Source organism: Hippoglossus stenolepis, chromosome 3, assembly GCF_022539355.2.
Source record: "Hippoglossus stenolepis isolate QCI-W04-F060 chromosome 3, HSTE1.2, whole genome shotgun sequence".
In the NCBI taxonomy this organism is placed as follows: domain Eukaryota; kingdom Metazoa; phylum Chordata; class Actinopteri; order Pleuronectiformes; family Pleuronectidae; genus Hippoglossus; species Hippoglossus stenolepis.
This window is the reverse complement of record NC_061485.1, coordinates 30,617,518-30,645,342: the sequence shown is the minus strand read 5'-3', so window position 1 is coordinate 30,645,342 and position 27,825 is coordinate 30,617,518. Positions and strand designations below refer to the sequence as shown.

General features: G+C 40.7%; 1 protein-coding gene across 1 annotated transcript in view; it reads right to left on the bottom strand.

Moving 5' to 3' along the window:
• The window catches only part of cntn2 (contactin 2), a 47,594-nt gene extending 20,012 nt beyond the window's left edge, over window positions 1-27,582 (bottom strand). Inside the window, exons 1-11 of the mRNA XM_035152906.2 lie at window positions 27,210-27,582; window positions 17,308-17,459; window positions 10,705-10,846; window positions 9,738-9,913; window positions 9,405-9,500; window positions 8,814-9,026; window positions 7,541-7,643; window positions 7,133-7,314; window positions 6,865-7,001; window positions 5,975-6,104; window positions 4,812-4,962 (exon numbers count right to left, since the gene is read on the bottom strand). Of these exons, the coding sequence (XP_035008797.1) occupies window positions 4,812-4,962; window positions 5,975-6,104; window positions 6,865-7,001; window positions 7,133-7,314; window positions 7,541-7,643; window positions 8,814-9,026; window positions 9,405-9,500; window positions 9,738-9,913; window positions 10,705-10,846; window positions 17,308-17,365 (1,388 nt within the window). The 5' untranslated portion in view covers window positions 17,366-17,459; window positions 27,210-27,582. The remainder of the gene's footprint in view (window positions 1-4,811; window positions 4,963-5,974; window positions 6,105-6,864; window positions 7,002-7,132; window positions 7,315-7,540; window positions 7,644-8,813; window positions 9,027-9,404; window positions 9,501-9,737; window positions 9,914-10,704; window positions 10,847-17,307; window positions 17,460-27,209) is intronic.
• Window positions 27,583-27,825: the final 243 nt, after the last annotated feature.

The following is a 27,825-nucleotide window of genomic DNA, read 5'->3' as shown; positions in this document are numbered from 1 at the left end:
GTACAGACAGTGAAGAGCACCTGTAGTTAGCTGATTACGGTACTGCAACCCACTTAGTGCATGCTTGTGGATGGACAAAATATAATACACAGTAACTGTCAGGTAAGGCAAACAAATACAAATTCCCAAACTGTGACATAATATAATCAGTATTCTTGAAAAAACATGAATACTATGCAATTCAAAGAGACAAAAAGTGAGTATTTATATCTCCTGCTATTATGTCCACCCTTCGTACACCTGTATGATTTACCTTCATGCGGCAGAGCAGTGACCAAGTGATGTTATGACACTCACTTTGAAATATACCCCTGCATGATGATGTACATCCATTCAAGCTGTATCCTACAGCCCATTAATTCTACTCAACTTTAACATGGTTAATGCTAAAGGTTAATTTCCCTTTCCCACCTACTTAATGTAGCTGATGTGCTGATTTTCAGAAACAGGTTCATTGCTCTACCATTTACCTGCTGAAATAATTATCATCTGCTCATCTCAAAACTATACTTTAAGGAAAATTATGTTTATTTACTGTTTATTAGTTTTATTCTTGAGTAGTGATTCCTAAAGTTAATTCTGGGGATGCGTCAAAGTTTCAAGACAGAGCTCTATACCTGGAGTGACCAAGACAAGTCACACCACAAATTTAAACCCATCCTTTCTAGATGATAAAAGAAGTAAATCATTAAAGTTAGGATTTAATGCTGTATGTCCATTTAGGGACTCTGACTAAATCATCTTTGAACAACTGTACACAAAGGGTACAGATAGATTAGTATGTGACCTTGTCACTCTCTGCATCATACAGTGAAGAGCAAACAGAGAGAGACTTAAGAGTGATGATAACAGGAAGAATACAAGACAAGAATAATACAGACACATTTGAGGGTGTTTCACAACATAGTACACGATGACATAAAAATGACATGCAGATGTACACATCAATACAACACAATCATTCACACACACAGAATATATAACCATATATACACATAGATACTGTATATATAAAAGTTTGTGCTGTGTCATATTTAAACTACACAATATTATCAGTTGGACACAGCCTTATCATATCCAGGATTGTATCTTGTATTCATTTTTGGCAGGATAACAGTATGCCTTCAATGTTTTGCAGATATATGCAATATGAAAGGTTATTGTGAAAAATAATACATTACACCATTATACATTGAAATGATATTAAACTAAGATATTACAATCAGTATCGTAATTTTTTAATCCTTATTAATGGAGAAAATACTACATTTGTAAGTCTCTCTCCCAGCTTGCCGATGATTCGCAAGGCATTCTGGGTACCCCTAGGTTTGAAGTGTGGGTCTGAAAAATCTCCGTTTGGAGGGGTATAAAGCCCTACCCCTTAGCCCTACCCCTCCGTCCCAACAGGTATTGGGACATCCTACCCCTACACGTGATTGCCCAAACGAAGGGGAAGGGCTAAGGGGTAGGGCCAAGGGGTGAAATGGGATTGGTCCTTAGTCTCCTGGTAATCCGAGGGTTGCAGGAGAGAAGAGCCACCATGAACATCATGGAAGCTGCAGAAAAAGCTTCTAGGTGGCTGTGGATCAGGAGGGGCGAACCATGGCGCAGAGAGCAACTTAGACACAAGCTAGGGACTGATAACCACCGGCTGAGTCGCCCAGGTGAGGATGTATGATGATCAAAGACCCAGAATACTCTATGACCCTCGGTTCATCACTGATGATGTGTCCAAGTTGCACCAGAGCTGCTTTATATACAAAGTACCCTGAGATAACGTCTGTTATGATTTGCTGCTTTGTAAAATTCAAAGTGATTTGACAGCTGTCTTACCTGGACACAGCTCAATTCTAAGGATAAAACTACACAAAGGATGTTTTTATGTGGGAATAAACCATGAGAGTGACTGTACAGTCCACCATCATGTCTATGCTTCACATTGAAGATCTCCTTTATTCTCATCCTGCTTGCTTCATCTTCAAACCATCTTCAAGTAATTGTGTGAGGAGATAAAATACAGGAGGAAAGTAGTGCACTTATCACTGGGTACTTTTTTTAAAAGCAGGCTTGCCTTCAACTGGTATGCAACAAGAAGAGAACTACATCCTATTATTTTTATTGACACAAATTCTCCTGCAAAAGCTTCCTCGCTGTATCACCTCTATTCTCACATTTAAATCCACTGCTCACCATAGCAGATCTCAGGCCTGTTTAACTCTAGTTACCCCTCTGATAAATACTGAAATTGGGAAGCCAATTTGCGACTACCTTATTTAATGGAATACATTACAGATGATTTTAAACAAGACGATTTAAAACTTTTAACTTATCATCAATTTACCAATGTCTGAGAATTTCTAAGCTGTTGTGAGTGCTTGTTATGTCAGGGTAGGTTTGTCTTTCATTCTCTTTCCTGCACTAAAATCTCTCTGGCAAGCATATCTCATGCACGCATACATCCATCCATTATCTATACCGCTTATCCTTAGAGGGTTGTTGGGGGGGCAGGAGCCAATCCCAGCTGACTTTGGCCAAGAGGCAGTATACACCTTGGACAGATCACCAGTGTATCACAGGGTTTAAAATCAACCATTTATGATTACATTAACACTTAAGGGAAATCTAGAGCCACAAGTTAACTTGCATGTCTTTAGACTGACGGAGTACCCAGAGAAAACCAACAGAGACACAGGGAGAACATGAAAACTCCGCACAGAAAATCCCTGGCCAGCCGTTTACCAGACTGATGACCAGAATAATTTAGGGTTATATAAAAGCTTTATATAGTTGAGACTTTTGCAAATAATTTTTTATTATTATTTCCTGACTCAAAATGTCCTTGTGTTTGTGGACTTTTTTTGGCTTTGGAGAAAATTATTTTTTATTATTGTGTGCATTCCATAATCGTGGGATTGAAATTACTTATATATTTGTGTTTAGTTCATCTGATGATTTTGTGAACTATAACTTCAATATGTTTGTTGTTCACTGCCTGGACAGATGACAGAGAAGAAAGTTTGAGGATTTACATCAGTTTTGGATCGTGTCAAGAGAATAAAACATCTGTTCATTTTATTTTATATTTAGGTCTGTGTGTCCAGGTGCAACTACGATGTTTGGTCACTTGCTGCCACAACGAATTGTGGGATGACATTTTCTAATTTCCTTTTGTGGTCCGGTGTTTCCTATGCTAAAGGAGATAAGTTAGGAAGCAATGATGCTCCTTTCATTAAGCTGCTTTCCTTATCATTTAGAGAAATCAAACAGATCTTATTCTGGTGGCCGCTGAAATACCTCTGGGTCATTTCACTCAGTTAGGAAGGTTCCTAAGCAAAGTTGACTATTTGAACGCACCCCTGGTTTCCCTTGATCCTGCATTTGGGTCCTGCTTTGCAAAACTGGACAGCATAATTGCATCAGTGAAAGGGACAACAGAAGTATGGAGTGGAGTGGAGAAATGTGGGTGAGAATATGATAATAATGGATGTGACACTGTAAAGATAATGCCTCCAACCACTAGCTGTAAACTGTTTGTCCGAACACTGGCATTGTGGCTGCAAGCCCGATGTTATCTGAGGTAGATTGCTTGATTTTAAAGTACATATATTGTACAGTAGTCTGGACATTTGTGAGTTTCCTGTATGCATATCTAGTTTTTCTGTTATTTTGATGTGGTATGTAACATTCTTATATTTTCTATATTTCAGTTTATGTTGTGTTACTTATTTGTTTAACTTATTTTTCAAATGTGAAGTAAATAAAATGAAAATCACAGTAGACACGTTTATATTGACACCCAGTGTTGTACATGAACACGTTCAAGTTTTATGACACTGTTTTATGGCTCCATAGACAAGGCCCAACATGGCTGGTGCTAGCGGTACAGATGCATCTACTACTGCTGAAGCCAGTTTGTTTGAGTGTTTGAAGCTGTTTTATGAACAAACAAGTGAAGACTCAGACGAAAAAAACAACGTTCGTATACAGATTGTGGGCGCTGGGTCTGAAAAAAACAAGTCCGGACATTAGCCACATCTGCATCGAATTTGATACGACACATCACAGTGCTCCAGACTGCAACCATTTAGTCGCATTTTGAGACTATTTTGGAGACAGTGCGACTAAATTGTATAACTAGGCGCACCAAGACTACTCAGACTGGGAGCATGTTGGAGTTTACAACCACACACAGGCCCCAGGGCCCCGCCCCCCACTTACTCACACAGAGCAGTACACAGTGAGATGAGAGCCCGTTATTGTGAACCAGGCGGTAAGTACCTGGGTAAGAACAGTGGCAACAAAAAGTTAAAATACAGAGTTTCTACTACTGTCCACAGCTGCACAATGATCAGAAGCAGCGGTTGGTTTGTTCCGTGTTGGAGTTTTCTGTGTCCTCCACACTCTCGCTGACCTGCACTCACTTTAACTAATAAACAGCTGCATTTAAAACATAATGAGCATAGAGTTGTCAACATTTTGTGCATGTCTAGTCTCGTGTTATACTGAGGGCGCACAAAATGTCAGGACTCAGTGGTAAAAGCGACCGGAGCGATCCGGATACATGATCCGACACCGTAACCATCTGCTTGACAATGCATGATTTCGAGTCTTAACCAGTTGTAGGACATAACGTTGACATGAGTCATAATGAGACTATGCTCTGTAATATGTAACCGGGAATATGAATGGAATATTCTATTAGTAAATGATGTAAACATCATAATTGAAATAATGTCTAATTCAGAATAAGGTCAATAGAATGAATATTTCTTTCTATGTACAACTAGTCAGTGACCCAGCTACTGTACTACCTGCTGCTGTTGGTGAGTAGCTCTGTGCCACGGCTCCAGAACAGACTAGGCTTTGGGGCAGCTCGAGGGCGACACTCGATCATCACCTGTCCTCCTCTGGCTGCTGGAATAAGCCTTCGTACTGGATTCAATCGGAAGTCTGGGGCCTGAACTGGATGAATAAAGTTCGAGAGCAACACAGCACAGGAAGTTGAAAAGAAGGTGATTGATGGAAGAGACACAAAAGGGAAGACAGACAGAGGAAAGGATGGAGTTAGATTAAAGGGATAGTTCACCGGAAATTTTTAATTCACCCATTACCTGCTCACCACTAGGAGTCTCAGGGGTAAACAGTGTTTCAGCCAAAGTGACCTCTTCTTCAGACGTAGTAAAACAACAGAAAAAATACACAACATGCCACCACACTGCTCGGGTGGTGACATCCAAGTGTCCGTAAGCCCCAACATTCATATTCGACTCGAAACAGCGCCTTTTACACCGTGTTTTAAGCCTAAAAGTCAACTACCGGAAGGTGGACTCAAAACACTTCACCAACCCCTCCATCGAATTTTCATTTTTCGTTGAACTATCCATTTAAGGAAGATGGAGGAAATAGGTTATTGAAAGATTAAATGTTGTTAATTTGAGCAGAGAGTGTCATAAAATGTGACTTGTATTTGCATAAATACAGAAAGAAAATTCCTTAAAACTCTCCTACGAAATCCCTAAAAGGCAAGCAAGATAGTTTTTCTTTGAGATGTTGTAAAATGCCTTAATGATTCCATCACATTTGAATGACAAAAAATGTATATAACTTTATAACCTTGTACCTAAGAGTAATGGAGATATTAAAAATCACATGAAAATAAAACACCAGTTTTTTCCACAGAAGAAATAAATGATGAGGAAGAAAAACATAATTTGAAAACTAAAAATGCTTGCCTTTAATGGCGTCCATACTTAACTGATATACAAGGTCTAATAGTTCTTATTTTTACTAGGTATAACAGGTTTTTATTGTATGTGTCACTGGATAGCATGGAAATTGAAAAAAATCTTAAAATAAAACAATTTAAAATATGCAGCATGTTGTTCCTTAAGAAGAGAACTATATTACATACATTGATACAGTCCCAGACAATCTACTGAAAAGTGGCACTATTGAATGTAGAGCTTCCTCCTACCCTGGACTCTGAGCTCAGCAGTGGAGTAGATGGTGCCATGCTTGTTTTCAGCCACACACTGGTACATTCCAGAATCCTCCAGGGCCAGGTTAATAATCTTGAGACGAGCTCCATTCACCTCCACTCTGTCCTGTGGGGGTCAACATGAGAGGTTATGTCGGAGGTGGAAAAAGACAAAAGCAAATTAAGGGAGTTGGGTGAAGTAAAAGGATGTCTGACATGTAAAATGAAGCATATTTACACTGTATATGTACACCCAGTAAATGTAAAATAAGTAAAGAAAAACCACAACAGTGTTAGTTGTGTTAAGCCTGCTAAAAAGTTAACTTTATATCATTATCCTTCCAGATGTCACTCACAGATGCTAATAATAATAATAATAATAATATCTATACATATTTATGTTCAATACAAATTATGGTGGAGTCATACTTTTGTCGTCTTATACAAGCCTCCTTTGAACTAACCACTAACAAGCACTGAGAAACCACTGAGACATTTCAGCAGATCACAGTTTTACCCCAGAGACAGAAAAGAAAAAACTAAATGTCTGTTTAGTCATCAGCAAAGTTTTTTTCTGATTCTGATTGTGTATATGATCTCTTGTTTATTTTCATTTAATCATTTCCCTGTAACACTGTGGTTAAGTGTATATTTTGATCAGAAATGGCAGAAAACTTTACTTTCTTATCTGTCCTGGGTTTAATTAATCACCTAATATAAAAGAAATGCATTTGCTCTGAGTGGAAGTTTCATGTAAAATGGCAATGATAATGATAAGAACATTAGACAATAATACAGTTTGGTTTACTGAACATTAGTGGAGGTGGAGGAAGATGATGGAGAGGACTAAGAAATGGTAAATGGGCTTGTTTGCCTGCATGTGTTACCTGCGTGCTGAGTGGCTGTCCATTGCGTAGCCAGTGTATAGAGGGTCGTGGTTTACCAGCAGCAACACAACTCCAATGCAGCTCTGAACTGATCTCCACCTCTGAGTCACTCATCACCTGCAACCACTCTGGCTGAGCTGGGGTTGGAGAAAAAGTAAGGAGAGATTTGGAAATCTGGACATGTAAATTAAGTGAAATGAGGAAAAACCTGATAAAAAAATTCTTAGCTTCAATATAAACAGATGTTCACAGCACATCCTTTCCTCACCTTGCACATTGATGCGTCCCTGGTATGTATCACTTCCTTCTGAGTTGTAGGCTTCACACTCGTAAACACCCTCATCATCGAAGGAGAGCTCTGGCAGGATGAGGGTGGGACCCTCTGCAGAGGAGCCAGCCTTGGAGGGCATCAGTCCGTCCACCTTCTTCCATCGCAGTTTCGGTACTGGACTGTTAAAAAAAGTAGAGGTGATATGAAAATTGGAGGTAATGTAAAGTGAAATTATGTAGTTTAGAAAAGAAAGAGCAAAGGGACCAGAGTTGGGTAATCAAAAGAAAGAAAACGGTTATGAGTTGAGTATAATTAAAAACGTTTGACAGACCAAAAATTGAACAGAGCACAACTGAGAATAGTTTGCAGACACATCATTGAAAGATTTTCGAGTTGGAAGCTTACTTTCCATAGGCAAAGCACTCTAATTGGGCTGTGTGTCCTGCCAGAGCATAAGTCTCAGCTGGGAAGCGCACTTTAATGCTTGGAGCTGACTTCCTGGGATTGGCTGAAAAAAAAGTAAATATTGTTATACAATAAATTCTATTCAAATTGTACACCTATAATCTCATCTAAGAACTGGATAAAGTAGCCCACTACTACTGCTACTATAATGTACAGTATATGTAAAATTTAAACTGTATGCTAAGGTCTTGTGGACCCATGCAGCAGGACCTCTCTGTATTTGTCTGCAATTATCCTTGCCTCAATTCTGACCAGTCTCCCTGTTTGCTAAGCGGTGCCTCATAGCTTGTTGCTGCTCCCATGCATGCTTCACTGTAGAGATGGTATTAGCCTACATGAGCAGTGATGTTTGGAGGTCTGCCCAATTTGATTATGTCAAATCAAACCAGAGAATCTTTGTCCTCAAATCCTTAAAATGACAATAGGCAGCAGCGTTCGTTTACTCAAAGTGGTCTCTATCTGGTCACTCGAACCCAAGGCCTGATTGATGTAGAGCTGCTGAAATATTGTAGGTTCTAACATCTCTGCAGAAGACTTCTGAAGCTCTTATTGAGTGACCATTATGTTTTGGTCACTTCCCTAAAACTTTGGCTTTCTTGCCTGGTTATTCAATTTGGCCATTTCTGGACTTCTTCCATTTCACAATTATTGAGGCCACTGTGTTCCTGGAAACAACCAAAGTTTTAAAAATGCTTTTATGCCATCACCCTGATCTGATATATAATTTTTTCACAGAGGTCAACAGAGAGTTTGTTGGATCTAACAACTTGACATGCAAAGGGAATTGTGGAACCTGATAAAAGTGTGTGTCTTTTTTAACAGTTTTCAATTCAGTTTCTTCAGTCTTCAGTCAAGTTCAGGACACATCTCAAGTATTTGAGTGCAACAGCAAAGGGTCTGACAACCTTCATAAATGAGATTCATTTTGAATAAAATTCACTTCATCGTTATAGATTATTGACAGTAGTCTAGTGGTTCCTAATCTAAAATATATTTCTATAAAAATTAATTAATCAAAATCAAAGCATATGTATTATTGTATTATAAAATGTCTTAACGTTGTGTATGGCTGATTATAAACAAATATAAATTACACAAGCAAGCCTAATGATAGCCTGTTGAATTGATTGTGCTACACACAGGCAGGCTTCCTGCAGTCCATGTGAAGCTACATGTTGCCATTAGTATCAGTGATTCAACTGCAATGTCATACCATCAGGCAGAACAGTGAGCTGGTTGGCTTTGCTGAAGGTGCTCTTGGTGCTGATTTCCATGTTGATAGTGGTGAAGCAGAAGTAGTTCCCTGTGTCATTTGGCTCTGCTTTAGCCACATACAGGTTCCCCGTGAGCTGCGACACAAACCAACGGCTATTTTCTTTCTTGATGAAGTTGGGAAACTCATTGATGAACCAGCGGTAGGACAGAGCTAGAGAGAAATTGGTACAAATAATGCTTATAATCCAGTGGGAATATACTAGGGTTTTACTTAATGAATATAAATCAGCAGAGTCAGTTTAATGCATACATTTATTTCCTTTACACATTTGATTTCATATGCACCTGGTTAATAATCCTACCCATTCAAAAGCCCCTGACACATGAACCACCATTTGACTTAAAACCCACATGTCAGCTGTATCTTGTCTCTGTTCTATGATAACTCCTTCTCAAGGATGTTAAAACTATTTTCCACCTGCCCGAACATAGCTTCTGTGCTATTTCAACGTTTCTGTCATTTAAAACAGTAAAGTAACACTGTTTAGATTCCCCAACAGTAGTAGGAAGCCTGAGGAAAAGGGAATACCTGGGTAATGTGGAGGTGGCTGGCAGGCCAAGAATGTTCCCATACCCTCATATGCTGTCTGCGGACTCCTGCTGTCAGGAGGGAAGTCGTGGACGTCTGGAGAAAGATGCAAAGGTAGAAAAAAGTAAGAAATGGAAAAAAGATTATCATTACATAAGATTAATATCCTATACACATTGGAACCAATAATACAGAATTGAAAGTAACCAAAAGACAAGAAGAGTTCAATCAAATTCTTTATTGCTTTCTGTCTAATGCCTTTTATCTCTGCCTCAGTGACCCACTTAAACAGCTCAAACTGTATTAAAGGTTGGAAGCCCCTTGCTTTCTCACAGCCAAATTTGAGGTTTGCTGCTCTGCTGATGATAATTCCACAACGGTTGATGGCCAGACATTGGTAGGAGCCTGTGTCTCGAAAAGACTCAGGGCTGCTGATCACCAGGTTACCAGCCACAAGGGTATAGCGCAGGTCCAAACCAAGTGGGACATCCGTGCCATTCACAAGCCATCTACAGGATAAAATGATAGCACAATTACAAGCAGAAGATCATAAACATAACACAACTAGAACTCAAGGAGCACAGACCTCTGCCTTCATAAGTCTCCTTATGAAACTACGGTTAAATTCACAAAATCCTTTTTTTTTATTGGATCTGCACAATATTGCACACACTCATATATTAGTCCCCTAAAATGCCCAATTTTGTCATCAAGATCCATGAGAAATCAACGAAAATGTTGCCAAATGCCCAATCTGGATCGGACCCCTGATCTGTATCCACATCAAAACTTAGTGGGTTCTTTCCTGACCCATATTGCATCCTTCCACCAAGTTTAGGGTTAATTCATCCAGTAGTTTTTATATTAGTTTTACTAATCCTGCTGAATAACTGACAGGAAAACAAACGAAAAGGCAATCACAAGGGTCCAGAATGTTCGAATGTTCTTACAATCCTTCTTTTGTATGAATGTGGAGGACTTGAATTCTGTAATATTATTGTAATAATTATACTGCTAATAATTTCTTATTTTATGTAAATCTAGGCTTTTTCCAAAATTGTTACTTGGGACTGGATACAAAAGGACTGCATGGCTCATCAGTTACATTGAATATTTCAACAATTCAATTTGTAGTTTATTTGTGAGTTATGTTTCCTAACATCCTGGGAGACATTTTTATATCTAAGAGAGATATTTAAGCCTTGAATAAATAAGGCGTGTGCGTCTGTGTGTGTGTGTGTGTGTGTGTGTGTGTGTGTGTGTGTGTGTGTGTGTGTGTGTGTGTGTGTGTGTGTGTCACCTGTAGGAAGCAGCTGGACTGGCTCTGGCTTGACAGCTGAGGGTAACTTTCCCTTCACTCAGGCCCTCTGGGTAAATTGAACTGCTTGGCTGTTCTTCAAACACTGGCCCACTGTCATGACCCGACACACACACATCGCCACCTGGAAACATTTGCACAATGTACAGAACTAGAATTACTGCATTTACCACAGATTCATACAAGGTTACTGTGACCTTTAACTTTGACCACTGAAACATAATTACTTTATCTTTGAGTAAAAGTGACAAGAGATCAAAGTTGAAGAAATTCCCTCAAGTCGATGTTGAGATATCACATTCAAGAAGCCAAAAACATGTTGCCCTTGGTTATCCATATTGTCATGTGCTGGCTGACGTACTGCGGTGAGCGTATTGTGTGACTCCCGGTGTTCACTGTTGTTTGTGTATCAATCTCTTCTCTTCTTCATCTCTTCCAATTCTGTTGTTATCTGACTTACTGAGGCTAATTTAGAGTATATTCTTCACACTCCTATCTCTCCCTCTCTTAGCGACTTGTTCGTTAATTCACGGTGATTTCCCCTGCTCTCCCCTGCTCAGTGGCCTTGATGTTCAGTTGCTCCTCTGCCTCCTTTAGCGATAACGGTATGTGTAGTAAATGAAGCTTATTTGACAGGATGGAGGTGAGGATTAGCCATTTGGAATTGTGGCTCTGCACCATGAAGAGTAAATCTTTAGCTGATATAGTTAGCCAGTCCCCAGTAGCCGGCGCTAGCCCCCAGCAGCTCCAGAGGAGCCGGGAAGCCAGGTCGGCTGGGTGTCTGTGCGAAATAAGAAGCGTCAGTCGGAGGTCACTATTGATTCGGTGTGTAAACATACAAAGACAATGTCCGACTCTATAATTTTCTCTGGACCCCTGCCTAATATGACCAGTGATGACAGCCGCACGTCATCCTTTCACCACTGGCTGTCGAGGTGGTGTCCACAAAACAACGTGGGCTTCGTAGATAATTGGCAAAGTTTTTGGGGAAAACCTGATCTGATTTGGAGAGTTTGCATTCATCCAACTTTGGATGGAGCGGCTCTCATATCTAGATATATCACAACGTTTATTAGGACGTCCAAAACATGACAATCCAGAAATGAGACCTGGAAGCAGAGTTGCAATCTTACACGCTTCTCTGCTCTTCTATTAGAGCCGTCGCCCTCACAATATACCTCACACTATCCTATAGAAACTGTGTCTGCCCCCAGACCACCTAAATTAATTTAATCAAAAGTAAGTAACAGGAGTAATACATTCAAACCTAACAACCTGGCTGCAAAATGGTGAATATTTAGGTTTAATTGAAGCGACGCCCCCCACCCATATTAATACTCCTATTCCTAGAAGCACAGGCAGAGGTGGAGGGGTTGCAGCAATCTTTAAATCTGACCTATCTATCAACTCTCGACCTAAAGGTAGTTATAACTAGTTTGAAAATCTCATAATCAGCCTCATACATCCAAGCCTGAAATCACATAAACCAGTTCATCTAGTTATCATATATCATCTGCCTGCGCCTTACTCTGAACGTTTTTTCTGAATTTCTATGTGAGCTAGTTCTTAGGATAGATAAAGTAATAACAGTAGGTGATTTCAACACTGATGTAGATGTTACCAATAACAGCCTTAGTTCAGCATTTAATTCATTAATAGACTCTCTGGCTCTTCACAGAGTCATCACCAATTGATAAAAATGTATACATTGGAGATATGTTCTGGATGCATATTTTATATGGTTTCTTAAATTGTGAAACTTCTTAATTTTTTTTGGAGTTACTTTATGGTGAGAAATAGCATAAAGATAAGGCTGAAACTAGGGAAGCATGATATATATCGGTATGATATATTATCGGCCCAATAATGGGAATTGTATATTATTATTTATTTATCGGAATCAGAAATTATAGCCGATAAAATGTCCGATAAACACAGCGCGCCGGGTCACGCTCATGATGTCATTCATAAAGCCATAAATGAGACAAATTGTGATTTGTGAATATGGGCTATATGAATAATATTTGATTGATTCATCCCTGCCTGTCCATACCAGCGTAATGTGTTTATGTCGTAACGGAAACCTGCGTTGCCATTGTGAAAGTTTTTTACACTTTCTGAGAGGATTGCAATTTGCAAAAAATGTGCAAAGGTTCCGAGACGGGGTAAAAATGTAACACTACCAATCTCATAAGTCACCTTAGAGTCCTTCATCGCTACAACGATGTTTGCCAAGAATACGAGGCGCTTGCAGCCAGCGTTAGTGAGGGGGAAAAAAGGCCAAGGCGGTTGTCAATGCAGCAGTCCCGCAAGGGGATGCGGAATCAGAGCCGTGATCACCACCAGTTTTAGCTCGGTGTGGCAGGCAGGAGCAGGAGCTGGCCCCGACCGGACCAGCAGACGCTCCATCAGCGCCGTCTTCCTCTCTGCCTGCCTCTGGAGAGCCTCCAGCCACCGTCTGCTCTCCGCTGCCTGCTCCCGGTACGCGGATGCAAAGTCCTCCGCCAACCGTACCAGTGCCATCTCTGCTTGCTGGTCCACGTCCACACACAGCCAGAGACAGTACTGGTGCTTTTCAGCATCTTTATTAAATCAACCAGGTGAAAATATAAACTTACAAACTCTTACACTTAAAGCTGCTGGTGACTAGCTTTGCACTTCAGTATTTTATCTGAATTACTATTGTAATACATTGAAATGTCTTATTTGAGATGTCAAAATATTAAATTTAAATTCTTTTGAAGGAGAAATCTTCCTCCTCCACCTAAAGTTGTGTGAAGTTTTCTCATGTACTTCACCAAAAACTAAACGTACACTGGAATATTAATTCATCGATATTTGCTTACGACAGGTCCGCAAGTCCTCTCCAGCTCAGTGGTTGTCTGACTCGGTGCGCGCCGACAGAGCCACTATGCGAGCATCAGAAAGGAAATGGTGAAAATCTAAACACCCTGTCGACCTGATCACCTATCAATCTCTTCTCTCCTCTTTCGATGCCACTATTTCTGACGCCAAAAGCTCTTTTTACCAAGCTACAATTCAATCCCCATTTTCGAACCCCAAAAAACTCTTCTCCACCTTTTCCTTGACCCCCCCAGTTCCCCTCCTCCTTCCACCCTTCTACCAAGCCACTTTGTCAACTACTTTACAAAAAAGATAGATTGGGTCCAGTCTACATCCAGGACATGGTCAAACCTTACACCCCAGCCCGTCCACTCCGCATCTGCATCTGCCAATCGGCTTGTTTGTCCCTCACTGCGAGCTAAACACTCACTCAAAATCACGACTGTTTGCTGTCTTGGCTCCTAAATGGTGGAACGTGCTCCCCAATGACATCAGGACAGCAGAAAGTCTACACATCTTCTGCCACAATCTAAAAACTCATCTCTTCCGACTATACCTTGAATAAAAAAATGTAGTAGCACTTATATGGTACTAACCTATAGCACTTTGTAGTTTGGCTTTCTTGAAGAAAATTGTACTTTCTTGATTCTTGTTGTTCTGGGTTTGTACCCTCATGGTTGAATGCACTTATTGTAAGTCGCTTTGGATAAAAGCGTCAGCTAAATGAAATGTAATGTAATGCTTACTATATTTAGCAATTTTACCCTCAGGTGTGCATAAACTGCAGGCCATGAACTTCTTTTTAAGAAAAGTTAAATTATTATCGTATCGGCCATGTGAAGCATGTAATTATCGGTATCGGCCGGAAAAATCCATATCTTGCATCCCTAGCTGAAACTATTCTTTATTTTTATTATCAATAAATCCGTTAATTACTTACATAATTAATTGATCTATGAAACATCAGACATGTGCCAATCATAATTTTACAGATCCTACATTGATGTCTCATATTATGATGTTCTGTCTGACCAACAGTCCAGAACCCACAATAAAAAATGCACTATTTTATAAATAGCCATCCGAAAATGTAGCAAATTCTTATATTATCCTTTTTTGCAATTATCATGTTGCTTAATTTCTGTTTGTTGACTAGTTGTTGCAGCTCTAAGTGAAATATAAAACCACATCTCTCAATTGCTATTGGTCATTGGCAGACAAACATTTTTGGTGGACCAGATAGGAGAGCATTACAGCTGTCCAGCCTGCTCGATATAAAAGCGTGCATCAGATAAGCTAATGCGAAGGGACTAATGTTAGACACTGCACCAACAGTTTCTAGGCAATTTTACAGTCAACACTAATATTTAAATGTCTGTGAGTTGTAAAATGTCAGTCAGCGTTTTAACTTTGTGAATTAAACATTATGCCTAAATAACTTTTACCACGATCAACAAGTTTGTAGAGTTAATTTACTACTTTAATGAAGAGATTGTAAAAATTTGTGTCCAACAATATTTTTCACCTACTCAATGGTTATAATCACCATTTTGTTCGCTGAAAATTGACTTTTGTAGGGGAGTGAAATTTGTATTTGGCTTCTACAAATATACAAATTTGAGCATATTGTCTGTATTTTCAGTTGTAATATATAAACTACTGTTTAAAGACCACTTCAATTATTAGTAATTATTTACGATTAAGTTATTAGTATTAATTGTAAATTAGGGCTGAGGCGACGCGTCGACACAATCTACATAATCGACATCATTGATTGTGTAAATATGTTGATTTGCGTAACGTGGTCTGTTCATATGTGAAGTGTAGTTAAGAAAAAAGAAGAAAAGGGGAAACTCAAACTACATCCTTTTTTTCTTCTTAAATTAAGCAATTTATTTTAAGATGCCTTTTTCAAAAGCTCTTAATTTTGTTTTTAAATGCAAACCTTATTTTACTTGAAACGAGAAAAGAACATTTATTTTATTATTATTTCATTATTAGAGTAAATGTGAAAATTTATAATAAACATTGTGAAAATACTATTGAATTGTAAATGACAGACACTTAATTAATTTTCACTTTTTGACTTCATACAGACATTGATACAACTACTAGGCTACTTCAAAATATATGGCTATGAATCATAACGCATGTTAGACATTATAATGTTTCCCACCTTTGCTTGAGGAAATCCTCTCTAACTGGACTTCTTTCAATTTTAGTTGATTACCCCTGAGCTAAAGTGTGGCAGTTTTTAGTCAGAGACCGGTTTTCATTTATTTTGTTGTTGGACAGCTTAATGTAGATTGATATATTTCTTTTACATGAATGCACTAATTTTATTTTGGCGAGATTTTGTGTTAAAGGCAGATTAGCAGTTCAGACTGGGCTATTTTTTGGGGGGGGAATAATGCCTTGCAGTGCATACTTAGTGTTTTGTCATATTGTTTGTATTTAAGAGAAGATGATTAAATAAGTGTAAATGACACAACTTTTAAATTTTTATTTTTGATAAATTCATTATTATATTAATCGAGTAATACAAAATAATCGTTAGATTAATCAATAAAAGAATAATCGATAGTTGCAGCCCTACTGTAAATTCTATTTGTATTAAAAAGATTCAGAAACTTTTTTTTGTCCGACATTATAATGAACATAATATTGAGCTGGCAATCAACATAGACATTCCTTTTTTATGATCTTTGATCTTAAATCTTAAATTTTTTTTTTTATAAATAACTGAATTGAATAACTGGCAGGTTAAATTATTTGTAGCTGTTGTTCCTTTAGATTATTTTAATGAGTGAAAGAAGACTTGAGTATGTTGTTGCAGGAACCATTGAAATGGGTGATTTTGATTAGGAGATAGAGCGGGATGTCTACTAACCAGAAGGTTGTCAGTTCGATCCTTGTCTCCCCTATTCCGTGTGCCAAAGTGTAAGATACTGAACCCCAAAGTGCCCCTGATGGCTGTGAATAATGTATGAAAGTGCTGCACAAATATGCACACTATGAATGTGTGTGGGAATGGATGAATCGGTGCAAAACAGTACTGTAAAGTGCTTTGAGAGGCCATTAAGACTAGAAAATAGAGACCATATACCATTTGAGTCCAACACCCACAATCACCCTGAACAACAGTGATAGAAAGCCTATGAGTGATGGCGCTTAAGTGGATGTCCAGATAGACGGACAATGACAATGCTTCTTTTTTATGTAATGAATTTTTAGCACAAAAAAAAAGGTATATCAATAAATAGCCAATTTTATAATCTGATCTGAATGTGCATCTTAAACTAAAAGCATGTTATTAAAGGTACTGTGTTGACAGTATGCAAACGCTTTGAGCTGTAACGTGGAGAGATAGACACAAATAATACGACTGGAGCTGAACCACGCCTGTGTCTCCTTTCCTGTGAGGAAAAAAATCTGCAAACCTGTGCCTCACTCACTAACTTCACAGCACAACAATGCAGGAGCAGAGAGTAGTCTGCTACCCAAACACCAAATTCTAGTAGTAGTATAGAAGCAGACTAGCAAAATGCTAAGTTTGAATTCAAAGTCTGAGGCTCTTTGTTGTGTTGGGCATTGGCTGTTTTCTGGCTGGTAGTGTTACCATCAGCCAATGACATTGGCTGGCCAAATAAAGAATCTTTGGAAAATACAGAGACAACCAGCACTGATTCTGAAATCAATAATACCCACACAGACATTCATGTGTATTCAAGTGGAACTTACCAGCAGCTTCCTTTAGAACCACTGAGCTGAGGACCAGCAGACACATCAAATGCTCCATTTTCCTGGACCCAGCTGGATTACAACAGGATCACAATCAGATCAGGAGCAGATGGCTTCAGATGGTTTCCCCTTATCTCACAGGAAGAACAGGCCTTTTCAGACAAGAGAACAAGAGAGCATTCATTAGAAACTCATTGAAGTCTAATTCATTAAAGGGGACATATCATGCAAATTCCACTTTGTTAGTGCTTCTACAGGTTAATGTGGGTATCTGGCATGTCTACCAACCCAAAAACTCTGGGGAAAAAACACTCGCGCGTTTTGTTATAGTTCCTCTAAGTCAGAAACGTCATGCTTGAGCGACTCGATTGAGCTTCCTGGGTTTTGTGTCGTAACAAGGAACTGGAAGTCTCCCTACATTTTTTCCCTTCAAACTTGTAATTTGTATTCCTCATCCCTTAATCATGCATTTATCAAATGGTATCGATTACATGATGTATTGCTCCATTTACTTTATGCACAATCTTTGGTAGAGTACAAACACACACGAACACACACACACACACACACACACACACACACACACACACTTCAAATGTATTCACAACATTGAACTCAAAATGTATTTTGTGAAAGGACATTTGTGGGCACATATGGGGCAGTTGTGGCTCAGGAGATAGAGCGGGGCCTCCAATTACCAGAAGGTTGGCAATTTAATCCCCATCTCCCCCAATCCACTCGCCGAAGTGTCCTGTGGAAAGATACTGAACCCCAAATTGCCCTTGATGGCAGTGCAAGCAGTGTAACCGGTCGAGGCAGATGGCCGCCCACATTGAGTCTGTTTCTTCTAGAGCAGGGATTCCCAAAGTGTGGTGCCTCTAGGGGGCGCGCGAGAGGAAAAATGTAATGGTGGTCTAATGGTGTAATAATTACAAAATTACAATGTAATTTTTGTGGGATTTTTCACAAAATAAAAACTGTCAGGTGGGACATCTAAAGTTATCAGTCATGAAAGAGGAGAGGGACAGAGAGAGAGTGAGAAACAGAGAGGTGTGTTTGGGAGAGACCGGGAGAAGAAGTCGAGAGGGAGTCAGAGAAAGATGAGACGGAGGAGACCGAAAAGGAGGAACGGATAGCACAGAGAAATCAGGAGCACATAGGCCCATCGCCGAGGCAAGGAGAAAAAAGAGGCAATGAGAGTGAGCATCAGACTGGAAGAAAAACAAGGAAATATGATGAAGATTATCTGGTTCTGGGCTTCACTTGGATTGGCAATGCAGATTGCCCAAAGCCACAGTGTGTGGTGTGCAGTGAGGTTCTGGCTAACAGCTGTCTGAAGCCCTCTTATTTACGTCGCCACCTGAACACCAAGCATGCCAGTGTAAGTCAAAAGCCCCTTACATTTTTTATATCAAAATTGGAGGAGTTGCAAAACAGCCAAAAACAACTGCAGTCTCATTCAACTGCACTACGGGGTTCATATCTTGTCAGTTACAGAATAGCAAGTAGGGGCTACCTCACACAATCGCCGAAGACGTGTGCTTGCCAGCTGCCAAAGAGATGGTCGAATGTACGATTGGAGAGAGAGAAGCAAAAAAGTTGGACATGATCCCGGTGTCCAACAACACTGTGTCACGCCATCGATGCTTTGTCCGAAGACATCCTGGCTACATTTGTCGGTCGCGTGAAGAAGAGTGAGTTTTACTCTCCTCCTATCTTAACCACAATAACCTTCTTGATCCTCACCAGTCTGGTTTCAAGGCAGGCCACTCAACTGAGACTGCCCTCCTTGCTGTCTCTGAGCAACTTCACACTGCTAGAGCTGCCTCTCTCTCCTCTGTCCTTATCCTTCTAGAGCTCTCTGCTGCATTTGACACAGTGAACCACCAGATCCTTATTTCCTCCCTTCAGGACCTGGGTGTCTCAGGCTCTGCTCTCTCCCTGCTCTCATCCTACCTCAATGACCGCACTTATCGGGTAACTTGGAGAGGATCTGTGTCTGAACCTTGTCCTCTCACTACTGGGGTCCCTCAAGGTTCCGTCCTGGGTCCCCTCCTCTTCTCTCTGTACACCAACTCTCTCGGCTCTGTCATTCACTCACATGGCTTTTCCTACCATAGCTATGCTGATGACACCCAACTAATCCTCTCTTTTCCCCAATCTGAAACACAGGTAGCAGCACGAATCTCTGCCTGTCTGACTGACATCTCTCAGTGGATGTCTGCACACCACCTGAAAATTAACCTTGACAAGACTGAACTACTTTTCCTTCCAGGGAAAGACTCTCCCACCCATGACCTGACTATTAACTTTGACAACTCCGTGTTAACCCCCACCCAGACTGCTAGGAACCTGGGTGTGACACTCGACAGTCAACTCTCCCTTACTGCCAACATTACTGCAACAACACGTTCCTGTAGATTCATGCTGTACAACATCAGGAGAATACGCCCCCTTCTCACTCAGAAGGCGGTGCAGGTTCTGGTCCAGGCTCTGGTCCTCTCACGCCTAGACTATTGTAACTCCCTCCTGGCAGGTCTAACTGCTAGTGCCATCCGACCTCTGCAGCTCATTCAGAATGCAGCAGCTCGACTGGTTTTTAACCTACCTAAATTCACTCACACTACTCCGCTCCTCCGCTCCCTTCACTGGTTACCGGTGGCTGCCCGCATCCGTTTAAAAACATTAGTACTTGCGTACCGTGCTGCGAACGGATCGGGTCCAGTCTACATCCAGGACATGGTCAAACGTTACACCCCAGCCCGTTCACTCCGCTCTGCTTCGGCCAATCGGCTTGTTGCTGCCTCACTGCGAGCTAAACACTCATCAAAATCACGACTGTTTGCTGTCCTGGCTCCTAAATGGTGGAATGAGCTCCCCATGGACATCCGGACATCAGAAAGTTTACACATCTTCCGCCGCAAACTAAAAACACACCTCTTCCGACTATACCTTGAATAACATTTTTAAACTAACAATTTAGTAGCACTTAAATGGCATTTACTTATAGCACTTTGTAGTTTTGCTTTTTTGAAGAAATTGTATTTTCTTGATTCTTGTTGTTCTGGGTTTGTACCCTCATGGTTGAATGCACTTATTGTAAGTCGCTTTGGATAAAAGCGTCAGCTAAATGAAATGTAATGTAATAATGTAAAGTAGACAAGTCTACAGATGTGGCCAATCTGGCCAATCTTCTGGTGTACGTCCGTTACCTTTTCGAAGGCACGGTGCAGGAGGATATTTTGTTCAGTCAGCCCCTTGCTACCCGAACAACAGGACAAGATATATTCAATTTAATTGACATCTTTATGAGGACCAATGGGATCGACTGGACACGCTGCATGGGAATCTGCACTGATGGGGCAAAATCCATGACGGGGAAGCACACAGGGCTTATAGCTCACAACAGGAAATTCTGTCCATCCATTCTCTGGTTACATTGCAGTGTTCACAGGGAGGCCCTCGTAGCCAAAAACATGCCAGCTGATCTACTTTCAGTCTTCAATGATGCTGTGAAACTGGTGAACTTCATTAAAGCGCGCCCACTAAATTCAAGACTGTTCACACTGTTATGCAATGAGATGGGCAGCGAACACAAAGCATTGCTGCTGCACACTGAAGTGCTTTGGTTGTCCCGCGGCAAGATGTTGACAAGGATTTTTTAACTGTGGCACGAACTTCAGCAGTTTTTTGAGGACAACCCGTTTCATTTGGCCTCCAATCTGCATGATGAGGACTTTCTGCAGAAGCTCGCCTATCTGGCCGACATCTTTTCTGTTCTGAATGAACTGAATTTAAGTCTGCAGGGAGTCAGTGTTACTTTGTTCAACACACAAGACAAGATAGAAGCTATGATAAAGAAGCTACGGTTCTGGACAAGCTGTGTGAGTGGGAATACGCTCCTGTGTTTCCCTACGCTTCACACGTTCTTGGAGGCAAACGACGTGATCATGGGTGAACATGGGAAAAGTCTCATAATTGAACACCTCAAACAACTTGCCGAGCAGCTACGGAAATATTTCCCACCTATGGACACATCTCAGACGTTGATTCAAAACCCATTTGAAGCTTCCCTCCCTGTCCCACAGCTGTCATTTCAGGAGCAGGAGCAGCTGATTGAGCTGTCATCTGATGGAGCACTGCAGTTGCAGTTCAAACGAAAGCCACTTGTGGATTTTTGGACCAAGGCAATGCCAGCTTACCCAGTCCTGGCAATTTTGATGCCCTTCGCCACAACTTATCTGTGTGAGGCTGGTTTCTCTGCTCTGACAGCAGTTACGACTAAATATCGGCAAAGACTGGATGCTGTTGAGAAAGATTTGAGGCTTAAACTGTCTTCAATTGCACCAAACATCGGAGAGCTTTGTCCAAAGATGCAGGCCCATCCGTCGCATTAATATATGTAAGTATGTGGCCAAATGTTATTGTTATTATTGCTACTAGGTTACTGGGAATACTCACATCTCTCTCTCTCTCTTGCTGCAGGCTGAGCCACCTGCGCTGCACTTGAAAATCCTCAAATGGATCATCTTTTTTATCCATATCTGTTTCTGAGCCTATGCATGTGCCACTCTTTGTTCTTTACATGGTGGATTGTGTGTATCTTTATTGTAATTTGATTCAGATTAATGGTGTTCTAATTTCCGTAACCGCTGTTATGTATGGTTAATTGTAAATTAAATTTGATGCAATTTTTCTATAATGCGGCTGAAAATATGACAGCATTTTTCCCCATGTTCTCTCATGATGGGCAAATCTGCCTCTGAGATCAGTAAACTGCTATGCGGATGACACCCAATTATACTTGTCAATAAAACCTGAACAATGTAATCAATTAACTAAACTCCAAGCATGTCTCAAGGACATAAAAACCTGGATGACCTGCAATTTTCTCTTATTAAACTCAGATAAAACAGAGGTTCTAATACTTGGCCCTAAACACCTTAGAGCAGGGGTATTCAACTAAAATATAAAGAGGTCCAGTTAGAGAAAATTTCTTGAAGCAACGGTCCGGAAGATCATAATGTCTAACTATTTAGTGTGATATATATTTAAGTAGCCTAGTAGTTGTATCAACATCTGCATGTACTAAATACCTGACTGTCAAATCAAATGAATTCAGTACGATTCAAAAACGTTTTCACAATATTTATTGTCACGTAACATAGAGCTGAACATATATGTATGATTGCAGATATGTATAATGTTCTCTCATTGAGTAAATAAAAGTAGGGCTGCATTTCAAAATAAGAGAAAATAAATAAAATGTGAAAATTGTGCATGTTCAAATAAAGGGCTTAACTTCAGAAAAATAAAATAAAGGGAGCAAAAGCTGGAATTTCCCTTTTTCTGTTTCACATCTTGACTCAAAAGTCTCAACCAATTTTACAGATAATAAATCTCAACACATCTTAACAATTGAACAGTTTTAGAATCACTTTCTTCCCCTCTTATATCCCACTCCCCCACTTTGTTCGTCTGTTTCTCTCCCTTTCTCCGTCTCACTCCTGTTTCTCTCCCTTTCTCCGTCTCACTCCTCTGTTTCTCTCCCTTTCTCCGTCTCACTCCTCTGTTTCTCTCCCTTTCTCCGTCTCACTCCTCTGTTTCTCAACTTTCTCCGTCTCACTCCTCTGTTTCTCTCCTTTCTCCGTCTCACTCCTCCGTTTCTCCCTTCTCCGTCTCACTCCTCTGTTTCTCTCCCTTTCTCCGTCTCACTCCTCTGTTTCTCAACTTTCTCCGTCTCACTCCTCTGTTTCTCTCCCTTTCTCCGTCTCACTCCTCCGTTTCTCTCCCTTTCCGTCTCACTCCTCCGTTTCTCTCCCTTTCTCCGTCTCACTCCTCGTCTCTCCTTTCTCCGTCTCACTCTCCTCCTTTCCGTCTCTCTGTTTCTCAACTTTCTCCCTCTCACTCCTCTGTATCTCTCCTTCTCCGTCTCACTCCTCCGTTTCTCCGTCTCACTCCTCCGTTTCTCTCCCTTTCTCCGTCTCACTCCTCCGTTTCTCTCCCTTTCTCCGTCTCACTCCTCTGTTTCTCTCCCTTTCTCCGTCTCACTCCTCCGTTTCTCTCCCTTTCTCCGTCTCACTCCTCTGTTTCTCTCCCTTTCTCCGTCTCACTCCTCTGTTTCTCTCCCTTTCTCCGTCTCACTCCTCTGTTTCTCAACTTTCTCCGTCTCACTCCTCTGTATCTCTCCCTTTGTTTTCTCTACCTGTATCTCTATCTTTCTTTTTCTTTCTACCGTCTTTTCATGTGTAACTTGCCTCTAACTCTCTCATCTGTCTGCACTGTAGAGTCGCAATGTTTACCGCCTGGAATGCACAGACTTGATTGGCTGAGTAGTATCACGTGGGATGGCTTAACTCGCATGCAATTGGTCTGTGCGTTTCCTCATCCGCTAAACCACTACCGTAAAGACTACAAAAGCTGCGCCGGTTACAAATAGAAGCGCCCCGTCAGGTTTTAAATCATAACCTTCTGTTTTGGCTGTAGGTCCGGGTCCGTACGGGACGGCTTCTGGGTCCGGACTCGGACCGCGGTCCGCCTGTTAGTGACCTCTGCCTTAGAGATACATTATCTAATGATATAGCTGCACTAGACGACATTGCCCTTGCTTCCAATGAAACAGTCAGGAACGTGGGAGTGATCTTCAATCCCGATTTGTCCTTTAATTCTCACTTAAAACAAATTTCTAGGACTGCCTTCTTCCACTTGCGTAATACCTAAAAAATCTGACATGTCCTTTCTCAAAAAGATGCAGAAAAACTAGTCCACGCCTTTGTTACATCCAGACTTGATTATTGTAATTCGTTATTATCAGGCTCCAGCAGTAAGTCGTTAAAGACTCTGCAGCTTGTCCAAAATGCTGCAGCACTTGTCCTGACAAGAACAAAGAAAAGAGACCACATTTCTCCAGTATTAGCTTCGCTACACTGGCTTCCGGTTAAATCTAGAATAGAATTGAAAATTATCCTCCTCACCTTCAAGGCCCTTAATAATATGGCACCATTATACCTCAAAGAGCTGATAGTACCTTATCAACCCACTAGAGCACTGCGCTCCCAGAATTCAGGCTTACTTGTCGTCCCTAAAGTCACTAAAAGTAGAGTAGGAGCCAGCTATCAAGCTATCGAAACCTTCCTTTATGATAAAGCTTATAGTTAGAGCTGGTCCAGGCTTGTCTTGGACCTGCTCTTAGTTATGCTGCTGTAAGTCTAGAATGTCGGGGGACACATGACACATCAAGCTTCTCTTACCAGCTTCTCTTTCCACTTCTCCTTTTTTATCACATTAAAGACATAAATGTCTCATCAATATATGTTACTGACATGACTAGGGCTGGGGCATCATCGATTACGTAAATACGTTGACTCGCGGAACGTGCGTCGACACATCGTATGGAAAGTGGCTGCGCACAGTCAAAGCATGGACTTACCTGACGAGCAAGCTGAACTGAAAAAAAACGCTGACGATCATCTGGCATAAGACACCAATAGTCGGATCGCCGCCCGAACCTGACACAGAAGCCGCTCTACATGGACCCAGACGCTGTTATTGGATTTTGACGGATGGTGGATCCTGATGGCTGCAGTGGATCATGATCGTAAAAACACTAAATGAATGATGTGCAGGAGTCAGCACTCTGTTTAAACCAGCTGTTGTTAATTATTGTTGTGATTAGCCTATATGTATGTGTAGATTAATGACTGGCTTAATTTTTGTACAGACATTAATCATCTTTATATAAAGTATCTCATATATGGCCATCTCGTGCTGATGATGTCATTTGGAGCCAGTCGTGACTGGGTAACAGAGCCACGGCATAGAGGTCCTCCTGTAATCATGATGTCTCAATCTGTTTTTATACCAACAACAGCTTATTAAATTGAAATCAAACCAAACAAATCAGAACATGAAAGGACACGAAAGTTAAGGTTTGATTGGGAAAACATTTATTTGGTGTGTCCAATCTTCTACCATTAAGGGTTTGGGGTTTATGATCTATACTGCAGCCAGCCTCCAGTTATGGCTTCATTTAGGGGAGTTGTCAGGTAATGTATACATAGTATGTCCACCAGAGGTCAGTGATAAGTATATTTTTCCACCGTAACAGTCATATATCCATCCATCCATTATACCGCTTATCCTTCGAGGGAGGGGCTGGAGCTAATTCCAGTTGACATTAGGTGATGGGGGGGGACGGTACACCCTGACTAGGTTGCTAGTACATCACAGTGCCAGACAAGATTTCACTCTCAATTCACACCTATGGTCATTTTAGAGTCACCAATTAAACCAACCCTAATCTGCATGTCTTTGAACTGTGGGAGGAAGTCGGAGTACCTGGGGAAAGCCTCCGCAAACACTGAGCACATGCCATCTCCTCACAGCTGAGCCAGGATTCAAGTGGCAACCTTCTTGCTGTCTGATAACAGTGCTATCCACCGCAACACTGTGCTGCCCATTTCGTCACAAATACATTTTTATATTTTGATCAAAATCTTTCTGTCATGTGTTTGTTGTACAAAGCAAACATGATCTAATATTGTCTTATGTGATATTTTGATAATCAAAAATCATTTCTAGTGGCCCCTCAAACCCCATGTCATCTTTTTCTCTTTAAAATCTCAAATATTATTATAAACAGTTGCCTCAGAATCGGCATTTTTATGTTAGCTCGTGAGCTACACCAGTATCAGCCACACTACTGTCGCAGACACAAATAAGCTCATGAGCATAATAGTTGAAACATGAAATTCAAGCTAAAAGTAAAAAATGAAAAACCCAAACTGTATGTAAAATTACTGAGATGTAAAAAACTCCAGATGAGTATTTTCGGATATAATGAATAATATGCACTATTACACTGTATCACCAGCATGCTATATATTAGGAGAGGATGTGACTGTAGAGGACCGTGATTTTCAGTACAACAGCGATTAGTGATCCAGTCATTTAACTCAGAACTACAGACTTATTTAAGATCCAGTTTAGTCTGAAGAGTTTCTATAAGTGGCATTAATTGTTAGATCACTTAGCACTCCATATGGTGGATGTAGTATCTGCAAACGTGATGCTTGTGATAGTGACAATTATCACTACAACACAGATTTATCTCTGTACAAAAAAGTATTCACAATCAATCCCCATGTTCTCAAGATCCATCATTGATGAAATTCATGTATGAAGGCATAAAATAGAAAACTATCATCTGTGCCTCTAATCAGCCATCGTCTCATTCTTAGCTTCTATTTTGGAATCAGCGGTAGTGAAATACATTTTTCAAGCATTTTTTCATATGGTCCTCCTGACCAGGACCTGTATGCACCCACACAAAGAGCATTTCAGAGAACATTGCTCAAACTAATTCAGAGCCCCAAATGAGCTTCAACATAAGAACGTCCCACCACACAGTTAAGAACAGGGCGCTTGGATTCGACTATCCCCAAACACAGAAGAACCCTTCCTTATTAAAAGAAATTGGATGGGATCGTATTTATGCAAACAACGCAGCAACTAATTAAATAAAATGTCAGTTCCTTCACATAAGTTTAGTGTGTTAATACAAATACAAGTAGATATTTTACTAATATGTCAGTTGTTTAAGATTATACCAGTTATGTGACGTTACTGCTGCAAAGTGGCTTCAAATTGCAAAATTTTGAATGAAGTTTGAGGTTACGTTCACCACCTCACACGTTTAGTAAAACTGACGGTGCCAATTGTGCTATTGCGTCAAAAATACAAATGGGCAGGATCTTCGTTGTTCTGTATTAGCTAGCTGAGCCTAAAGTATAGCTTTCAACAATAGCCTGAAAACCCACATCTGCGGCTGTTTTTTGCCCCAACTATGATAAGAGAGGGGGATGGATGGACAAAGGAAAGGTTAGAGGTAGAGGTTTGTTTACCTTACTGAGATGCAGCAGTGGCGATGCGGAGTCGCGGGTGTTGAGCAGTAGGCGACGTGATGCTGCTCGGTGGATCAGATGATAGAGGCTGCTCTCACACTTTGATACTATCCTGTTCTCCTCTCCTCCTGAATCCTATGCCCTGTACTCTCTTTCCCTCTCTACGCGTCTACATGTTAGACAAGGCGCATGCAAGGGTAGGCCAGTCAGTCAGTCAGTCGTCTCTCTCTCTCTCTCTCTCTCTCTCTCTCTCTCTCTCTCTCTCTCTCTCTCTCTCTCTCTCTCTCTCTCTCTCTCTCCGGTCTCTGTATTTCGGTCTCTGTATTTCAAAATAAATGTGTCCCAAGTTCCGCCTGAGCAAAGCAAACTTGACGCAGCGTGTCGGTAGTCAGATGAAGCGGCTGCAGTTTCCTTTTGTTGTAGGCGCTCTGAAGGCAGGTGTTTCCTCCTCCTCCTCCTCCTCCTCCTCCTCCTCCTCCCCTCCTCCTGCTCCATGGTGACCAAAGACCGCTCTAATTAAACGCCAGCTTGGGATGCTATTACACCACTCGTCCGTAATTATACTAGGATTTAATTTCATTTCATTTAAAGTTTTAATTTAAAGTATGCCTTAAGC